Below are 10,097 nucleotides of genomic sequence, written 5' to 3'. Positions count from 1 at the left end.
TAACAATGGCATTTTAAAGTCATAGTTTGAGTTTCATGGCAGACATATTGCACCCTTTCCTGATGGTATAAAACCATACTTAAAAGTATGTAGATCCCTTGCATACTAACTACAAACTAATGTGTATAATGGTAATTTAAGTATGGAGACACAGAGGAACTAAACAGACTATACACCAGAGAAAAGGAGAAGATGAGTAGAAGAATGGGACCTTGAAGATTTAGTTTGTGTTCTTGTTGGAACATCCACATCCAAAAACTCCGTTTTTATTAATTCAAAATTAACCATCAAAAAACTGCATCAGATATTGCTCACTTTTCACAACAGGTGAGAGAGCGATCACTTGAAAAAATACGTTTGAATGCCAACATTAATGGGTTTATGGTGATGTAAAATTCTTCATCTCGTGTTGCAAGTATGACATTTGACTACAAAATCCCTGCATCATAGTGAGAATTTCTGTAATTACCAAGCAGATATGGGTTTCCAATTCTAGCTAATTCTATTTTTAATAAATCTGAAGCTACATTAATATGGTGTAGTCTATTGTAACTGATATTCCAGAAGTGGGGATAACGTGTTCCTTTGCAGATGTTTAAAAACTCACTTTATTTATCAAAGGTTCATCTATATTAACAGTAGTTAAAAGGTAAAATCAAAATGGATTTAGTCGATCCGGTCAGATTTGTTTTTCAGTGACGTAACACAGATTCAGTGCCTGGAGTAAAGAGAGGTAGTCTGGCACAAACAAACGCATCTCAGAATTTAAAGAGATAAAGATCACAGATTCTTTTCACAGGCATGAAGTTGAAGAATTGGCTTTGGTTTTGTCAGCACAAAAGTTAAGAGTAATCATCCTAATCATATACTGATCTGCTGACATCAGTGTTGGCTATCACTATCAAACAAAAAGGCTGTCCACGAGAGGACTGTGGGAATGATTGCAATGACAGAGTATGAAAAAAGAACACAAGGGTCTGCACTAACTACATTAAGACATTTACTAAGTCGCCCTTTAAGTGCAGAAACACATCATTCATTTACAGGGTCAGAGAGCCAATTAAAAAAATAATTTAAAAACGCAAACGTCTCATAACTTTACATTTACACTGCAGTGTTTACCTTATCTGAATCAACTGTGCATTTCACGCTATTCAGAACCATTCAGATAATGTACTCAAATATTCTGTAAGATACAAACCAGTGAGCGCTTCACGTAAAAAAATAAATGTTTGAGCCATGAGCTCCTTGTCTTTGCCTGACTCAACTTTCTCCTTAAGACGAACTAATGGGAGTATCCACATACTGTAAAGGAAAAAAAAAAAGAACTTTGGATATGCTTTTGTTCAGAATCAGAAAATGTCCGTTCTCTCTTCAAGTATAGTACATTGTTATGGATTCTGTCTCCTCACTGCTACATTCCCTCACTGGTTCATGTAGTCATCCAGGCAGCATTAACTCAGCAAGCCAGTGTGCTCTTTCTCCCCTGCAAACACAATGTTTCGGGCCAGCACAACCCATTGGAGGAGGGGTAGCAGGCAGAGGGCATGGTGGCAGCCTGGTTGTTGGGGATGGTGGGCTTAGAAGAGAGCAATGTTAGCCAGATTAGCCATAGCAGCAACAGCAGCAACGGCTGAAGTCCTCTGAAAGCAAAGCTTGACGCATGGTAGCAGGTTACTTCTTCCTGTTGTGTTGCCTCCGTGCCTGCAGCCTCAGGCGAGCTCCAGATGGCTTTGATCCGGCTCCGATAGAGAAGGAGGGAGTCGCTGGAGACCCTGATGAAACACACAGGACATATCGTTTGTGACAAGCAACATTTTCTTCTAATATTTGAACATGCAACTAATTGTAGTTAGGGTTTAGCTCAGGAGGTAGAGCGGGTTGGCTGGCAACCACAAGATTGCCGGTTCGATCCCCGGCTCCTCCTAGCTGAGTGCCTGGTGTCCCTGAGCAAGACACCTCACCCTAATTGCTCCTGACGAGCTGGCTGTCGCCCTGCGTGGGTGACTCCGCCGTCAGTGTGTGAATGTGTGTATGAATGGGTGATGGACAAAAACGCTATATAAATGAGGCCATTTTCCATTTAGTTATATGGACTATACAGTCATAAACTTTGGCCAGCTGTGGCTCCTAAAACCACCAAAACAGTTAGCTCTGCCAGAGTCTTGTCTGTTTGGGGAGCACTCTAGCCAACTTCTTTGGTGTTCAGCACCGAAGCACAGTGGGACAGTGCACTACTAGGGTTGGGCGATTGGATGAATATATTGCCGGTTGGCTGGTTGTTTTGGCTCAAGAATCACCACTTTGACCATAAAAAGCATTATTAACTTACCAAAAGGAACAGCGTTGAAGCCTTGGCCTGGAGTTCCAGGGCTTCCAAAGGGAATTGGACCTGCAGCAACAGCAGCACTCTGGCCGAAAGATGGGGTAGACGTCCCTGCAGAGAAAGAAGCACACAAAGAAACCCTATGAAATACACAAATAGTACTTGAAGAAACAACAAAATATCAGTGTGACCAAGGGGTTGGTAATGTACTACACACAACAAGCCACCAACACTGAATCATGAGCTAGAAAACCTGTGCCAATACAACCTCGTCAATAACGATGGGTATCTAAAAGCTGCATACTCTCACTTACCGTTCTCTGCTTTTCTTGTTCCCTCCATCAACTGCCAGTGATTCATATTGTAATCAAATGTACTAAAAATGTGAGTGAATGGTTTGACACACAGCGTACTGGAGTAAGAGCCTGATAACGGTGCCTACGTTTCCATTTATTGACTACAGGAAATATTTTTAATCAAATAATGAAGCCAAAAATCTAAATTAGAAATCTAAAATCTAAATGACCAAATACTGTGTCTGGAAATCAAAGCAATTGATCAGAACTTACAGGTTTTGTGTAAATGGAGAGCTTTGTCTCTCTCATATCAAGTTTGACACATTTTTAAAGCCAAAATTATGTTTCTGACTCTTTCATAAATCTCACCATAGGTCAGTTTAACGGGCAAGCGACGAACAAAAAAGAAAAACTTACCAAAAGCTGGTTTGTCAGTAGCAGCAGCCCCAAAGTTGAAGCTTCCCATCTGCGGTGCAGGATTATTGGAGACTGGTGTTCCAAACTGGGGGCACGGCATACTAGCACCAAAGTTAAATCCACTTGGTGCTGACTGAGCAGGGCCTGTGGGAGCCTGCTGAGGAGCAGCACTGCCAAATGTGAAGGTGGATGAGGAGGAGCTCTGAGTCTGGGTTGCTGCACCAAAGCCTGGTGCAGCCGGTGGTGCAGCTGAGGGAGCAGTGGTTCCACCGAAAGCAAAACCAGTGGAGCTGGTGCCAAATGCTGGTTTAGCTGGGGTCCCAAAGGTGGTTGCTGTGGTGACAGCAGCTGACCCAAAAGGGAAAGGGGGAGGGGCAGAGTTAGAGGCAGGTGTGGCTGAGGCTCCCCCACCGACTCCAAAGGTGAATGGTTTTGGGGCTGCTGTTGAGGAGCCAAAGGTCGATTGCGTTGCCGGTGCCACAGAGGAGCCAAAGGTTGACTGCGTTGCCGGTGCCGCAGAGGAGCCAAATGTTGACTGCGTTGCCAGTGCTGCAGAGGAGCCAAATGTTGACTGCGTTGCCGGTGCTGCAGAGGAGCCAAATGTTGACTGCGTTGCCGGTGCAGCTGAGGAGCCAAAGGTTGACTGCGTTGCCGGTGCAGCTGAGGAGCCAAAGGTTGACTGCACTGCCGGTGAGGAGCCAAACGTTGACTGCACTGCCGGCGAGGAGCCAAATGCTGACTGCGTTGCTGGTGCCCCTGAAGAGCCAAAGGTTGTCTGCACGGCAGGTGTCGTTGTGGAGCCAAAGGCTGTCTGCACTGCAGGTGCCCCTGAAGAGCCAAAGGTCGTCTGCGCTGCCGGTGCTTGAAATGATGACTTTCCAAAGGCGAAGGTGGACTGGGTGGTGGTGGCAGCAGCAGCGGTGGTGGAGGCTGCGTTGGGCATGGCAAAACCTCCAAATGAAGCAGTGGTTGTGTTCAGACTGGGTGCCCCCTGGCTGAAGGCAAACACCTTCTGATTGGCTGCTTGAGTGTCTGGCTGTGAAGCACCAAATGAGAAGGCGCCGTTGCTGGAGGTTGTGGTAGCAGCAGCAGCGGCAGCAGCAGCAGCAGCAGCAGCAGCAGCAGCAGCTGCGGGGGCAGTTGCAGCTGCAGTAGTGGCGGTAGCAGTTCCAAACTGAAATGAGCTCCCTGTATTAGGGGCCTGCAGTGAGGCTGAGCTGGTACTTGTTGTGGATGGTGTCGACCAATTTCCAAAGAGGGATTTCCCAGCTGGCTGAGCTGCAGGCTGTGTTGTCATGATGGAGCCGGTGGAGGCTGTGCAGGTGGGGGTATTGGTAGCCCCAGGGAAAACAGACGGGGTAACTATTGTGCTGCTTGTAGATCCAAACATTGAGGGTGTACTGCTTGAAGCAACTGTAGAAGCCGAGTTTGTGGTTGTGTAGGGTGGAGGCTGCCCAAAGCCACCACCTGCAGCGGCAGCTCCAAAGATGGGCTTGAAGTTTTGGACAGGGGGTTTGCTCTCCGTGGCTGATGGAGGTGCCGGGGTGGTGGTGGTGAGGGAAAAAATGGGTTTGAACCCTGAAGCCAGCAGAGGGTTGGTATTACTGATTGGGGCTGAGCTGCTGGCTGGAATAGTCGCAGTAGCCGTCATCGAGTTAGAGGCTGAAGAAGCCGTGGGGGTGCTAATCTGACTCGCCGATCCAAAGAGGCCTGTTCCTGTAACAGGCGGAGTGCTGCTGGAAGCCCTGGTGACCTGGCCCAGCACCTGAGTAAAGGCGGAGGGCTGCTCCACACCAACAGAGGAGGGCTGAGCCTGGGAGGCAGGAGGGAGCTGTGGGGTAACTACTGGCGTTGACACCTTCATGGTTAAGCCACTCGGTTGTATGGGTGTGGTTGATGCAGACACTATAAGCACAAAACAAACATGTCAGAATCAAACGATATGTGGATGATCAATACATGTCATGGGATGACAAATGAAAACAAGTATTTGGTGTGTGGGATTTTTAAACATACTCTTGTAGTTCTCCATAGACTCAAGTTTATAATGATTTAATTTAGGTTTTTTTTATACTGCCGTGTCTGAAAAACTGAAGATCTTTCATTGGAAGTTCAGAAGTAAAGATGACCTCTGAAAGATCTTCTGTTCAGTGATCGTACCTGTGGTTGTGTTGGCAGCAGAAGTGGAGCTAGCTGGAATGCTGATCTTCATTTTCAGAGCATCCAGTAGTGGGTTGGAGGATGCAGGTGCCATGCCGACACTGCTACCTGGGCTGGGGTCCAGGTTGATGACTGGGATGGCAGGGCTGGACACTGTGGGCAGAGGAGCTGCCAGAAGGCTGCTCAGGGTGGTGGTGCTGGTAGAGAAGGCAGGTGGGGTGGCAGTGGTCGCTGGGGGAGAGACTGCTTTCTCTGGCTCTGGAACTGAACAAGGACAAATCAACAGGGAGTTCAGGCTGGTGGCATTCAGCCACACAACTCTAGTCAGGTCACATGGTCCTGACACACCAGCAAAAGGAGAAATCCCTTTCACAAAAGAAGCAGATATTAAAAGCTGCTTTACTATTTGGAAGAATTCATCTATCACACAGCTGCAAATGCAAGAAATTCCATTTTTAAGCCTTGAGTTGCAGTTGGCAGCAAAAGGCAATTTCAAACTTGAACAATGAATGGCAGCGTGTTACTATCCCACTGTTTTGAGTCTGTATGTGTGAATGGAAGGTAATAGTGCAGCATTACTCAAACGGTGTAGAAGTCAAAGAAGAACTGTTAAATGGTGTATTCCTGTGGCTGCTTCCACTCACCAGGCGTCTCCAGGACCTTTTGGATCTTGCTGAGTGCAGCCTTTTTCTCTTCGTCTAGGTCTTTCACAGTGATAGTGTAGCCCAGCTCTGGAGGTGGGGGCTGCAAATCAGTGAGCACCAGGAGTTAAGATGAGAAATCTAGGTCACTGTAACACGACTATATACACAAGGGAGCAGGAAGTCTGACAATGTAGCACTCCTCACCAGAGAGATTTGATCATCTCGTTGGCTGGACACCAGCTGGATCTTACGTTTTCTCTTCCCACCACTACCAGTAGAGTCTGTTGAGGTAGTGACTGGGACCTTGGGGACTGGCGTTAGTTTGGCTGAAAAATCATCATAAAAAAAAAAAAGACAATGAAAATAAATCCAACTCAAAGACACAACACAGTGTCTACTTCTATACATGGGACTTACAAGTAACAGGGGCCTTGTCCGAGGCTGTCTGGTCTGACCTCACTGATGATGCTGAGCTGGGAGACAACCCGTCATCCTCTCTGTCAATGAAACCACATGTTACAATATGTAATAGTATATTAAATGTAGATGACTAGCAGGAAACAGGCAGAGACATACCTGGGTCTTTTGGGGGCTCCATCTGGTGTCTGTGAGCGAGATGATCCAGGGCTGGACAGAGGGGGGCTGGGTGCTGACCGCTTCTTCCACTGTGATGGTAAACATGGATATAAAGCTCAACAACTCTACTTCATCTATGCAGGGCCAAGTCAACTTTAGTGCAGCGGGTAAGTGTTACCTGGCTGAGGCCTAGTGAAGAGCTGTAGGAGCTTTGGATAGGGTTTCTCCTGGTGCTTGGTGTTCCTCTAGGGGCATGGACCCCACTGCCAGAGCTGATGGAGGAGGTACGAGACCTCTTCATGATGGAATCCTCTGCCAGAGAGGCCATCCCCCTTTTCAGATTTCCTGGCCTGGAGGAAGGAAATGAAAAGCATTTCCACCTACATTTAGACAGCCCAACTATACTTCAAATAGTGCTTCAGAGTGACAAATAATCATTCTGTAAAACTCAAAGATGACAAGATTTGCCGTCACTTCAGAAAAGTTAAACTCACTTAGGGACCAGCTGTGATGGTGTCCCATTGGGCAGAAGAGGCTCAAAAGCAGAGTGAGCACTTCCATCGCTGTCATTACGCCTTGGGAAATTAAAATGGATTATAAACAAGCATAACACACACGGAAAATAGTTATGAAATTGGTATGCGATTATAAGTTAAAGTGACATCATATAAAAACACCAGCTACGTTGTTTTGATGGATACATCTATATATATTCCCAAAACATTTCTGATGCTTCCTTTGTTTGCTTTATGTGGAGTTGCTGTAATATTGGCCATGTGCACCGTAACTGATCGTCAGTATCCATTTGAGACATTATACCATGTTTCACTACATATTTAAGATACAATGTGTATTTGGTTGTCATCCCAGGTCAAGGGGAGGGTCATTAGATAGAGACACTTGGCTTGCTAAGCAGACTCATGTAACTTATTCTGTAAGAAGGTAATCAGTTCGCTAGCATCAGCATTTCATTTCAGCTCCGTACCTTCTTTTGCTTTTCTGCTCAGTGGTAAAGCTTCTGTCCTCGTCCTCCACTTCTCTCTTGCGGCTTTCCTTCAACACCTTGAGGACACTTTCTCTGGAGCAGGGGTCCACAGGGGCCCTTGGGAGCCCTACACAACTCAGATGTTCCAAACTAAAAACAAAACAGGTGATAAAATAGCTCAGGTCAGTGTTAACATTCAAACAGATGAGCCACAGCAGCACAAAATAATAAAAACACCTATCAATATAACAAGTCCAATTAAACACCACCACTACGGCATCAACAATCACAAGGGTTGTATTAAACTGGAGATGGAAGCACACTTTGAAAATGGTACACATTTCTAAATAATGGACAAAACATACAAACACTGATACGATGTATCAACACACTAAGTGTTGGCATGAATTTAGAGACCTGGGGGAGCTGTGGTGGTCAGGCCGGGCGATCTTCACAGTGACCGGGCTCAGGACTGCCGAGGAGTTACGGGGGCTCAGGATGTTTTTCTTCCTGAAGCCATCCCAGTTGACAGGAGGTAGGACTCCAACTGATGAGGCTCCAGGCTGCTGCAGGGGATAGTGACGCTGGGGAGTGATTGTGAATCTTCCCACCGTGCCCAGCGGCTCCCTGAAGGGGGGAAAAACCAATATAATGAAAGAGCAGATACATGCGACCTACATCCAACATTTTATACGTTATACAGAGACTGTTTTGTGACTTGAGCTATCCAAATATAACTCTATGATTTGGTCACAAAGCCATCTCCAGACCTACCCTTAGGGGAAAAGTCCAAATGTGATTTTCTTTACCCATTATTCAGCAGCTGGACGCATCTTTTTTGTATCTGTATTCCCTGTCTTTTAGTTATATTACACAGTGCATACAGACATATACATGCACCGCCAATAGTAATGTAAAATATAATAATTTAATAGATGCATTTTAAAAATGAATAAAGAAAATAAATCTGACAAATGAGGGGGGATCCCTAGTACATATCTATATATAGACATTCAAAATTAGATCTCAGTTGCTTGCATGTTCAAAAATGTTTTTGGGATCACATGTATTTACTGTCTATTTTAGGAATAATACAAGGTTTGACTGGGCTGAAAAGAACATTTAAATTCAATATTTTCAATCATTGCACTGTTGCCCTCTGCTCTTGTTCTCCATCACGCTATCCATGTCAGGCCAGCATAGCTGATTTGGATTCAAATGCTGGTTATGCCCTGGCTAGACTTTGTGAGATTTTGTGACTTAGAGTACACATTTTTGACGTAATAAAAAAAGCCACAATCTGCTGCTGGATAACAACTTAAATTTCTTTATGGCTTTAGAAGGTAAGGCTATAAGACCAGACTGCTGAGGTCAACGTCGGGGCAGTCTGACAATGTGTGTAAACTCAGTGTTGGTTGTGCAGGTTTGTAACAAAGCATTTTACTCCACCAACAGTAGCCTCACAGGGTTATTATACCATGAAGCAACAAGAGCAAAATGCACATCCCAATGATCTGTTGGCTGCTCATGGACTTTGTCTGTGTAACAGAAAATTATATATTTGATGTATTAGTAGTGATGATGGATTTATTACGTCTATTTTCTGATTTTTAGCTTCTAGTTTCTAATATTTGTATTCATACACGAATATAATATATATATTTCATATTGTCAATGAACCAGCGTTATTTCCCACCCATTCTTATGTCTTTCATATCAACCTAAAAACACATTTCCATTCATTAGAATGGTTCACAATAGCACAATAGCATTTTATTCAAAATACTCTGTTGAATATCCATTAAGAGGCAACTACTTGATATATTTTGCTAATTTGAATGATGAAAACCTTACAAAGACATAACGTTAAGAGTTAATAGTTAACGCTGAAACCCGCCAATAAATTGAACTTTTATATTCTGGATGCCTCCTCCTCCTCACGGACTGAGGTAGCATGGTTTGGTTGTGAACTTACCCAGCAAATGACAGCCTCCTGTTTGGGGTATACACAGCATGGTTGGGTCTGGTCAGTCTTTCCCGAAGCTGCTCTCGGGGGTTCCTCAACGGTCTCGGCCTCACGGAGTCGGCCGTTGGACTTTCGGGTTTCCCGATGTAACTCCCCATGAGGAAATCCCGAGGGCTGAAAAGAAATGAGTCACTTGACAAGGTTTCCCTCCGATAAATCCCGGTTTCAACGACCCTTTCTCTGAAGTTTCCCGCTGCCTCCCGGGGGTCGGTTTTGTTTCTACCGCTCTTCGTTCTCCCCCGTGCGGTCGCCGACACGCCGGTCACCCCCCAACCCCACAACCAGCGCCGGAGCACGGCTGGGACGTTCACCCCAGCTCGCGGATTGAGGCCTAACCTGGCGGGAAGCGGCTTTCTGCTGTGATAGTAACACACAATACAACACACTGCAGTAATTAAAGAAGCGCAAAGAAAAGTAGGATTATAATAAAGAGCGAGAGTAACTACGCCTAGAGCAACAAGAATCAAGCGTTTCTCTCTAGGTGACATGGCGGCAGCGCGCCGCCGGAGGACTCGCATATCCCATCATGCTACTCTTCTGGCGCTGCTTCTTCTTCTTTGTTTTTGAGGGCGTTCGCCGGTTTAGTGCAACAACTACACACCTACCGGACTGGAGGTGTATAACACCAAAGAAAATTTACTCACTAGCAAATTTCTTAAAAGCAAAT

At 45.4% G+C, this 10,097-nt stretch overlaps 1 protein-coding gene across 1 annotated transcript; it reads right to left on the bottom strand.

Annotated features, from left to right (window-relative positions):
- pom121 (POM121 transmembrane nucleoporin) lies at positions 1-9,960 on the bottom strand. Its single transcript, XM_084028629.1, has 13 exons — positions 9,380-9,960; positions 7,822-8,031; positions 7,405-7,554; positions 6,914-6,994; positions 6,598-6,769; positions 6,420-6,508; positions 6,261-6,340; positions 6,048-6,169; positions 5,844-5,943; positions 5,200-5,463; positions 3,040-4,944; positions 2,333-2,437; positions 1-1,775 (listed from the first exon to the last, which is right to left on the bottom strand). Exons 1-13 carry the CDS (start codon positions 9,946-9,948, stop codon positions 1,675-1,677), a joined length of 3,948 nt encoding a protein of 1,315 aa, XP_083884755.1. The 5' UTR covers positions 9,949-9,960; the 3' UTR covers positions 1-1,674.
- Positions 9,961-10,097: the final 137 nt, after the last annotated feature.

This window comes from Eutrigla gurnardus (assembly GCF_963514095.1).
Source record: "Eutrigla gurnardus genome assembly, chromosome: 15".
In the NCBI taxonomy this organism is placed as follows: Eukaryota; Metazoa; Chordata; class Actinopteri; order Perciformes; family Triglidae; genus Eutrigla; species Eutrigla gurnardus.
Note: the sequence above shows the minus strand (reverse complement) of the source record. Positions and strands in the feature narration are given on the sequence as shown.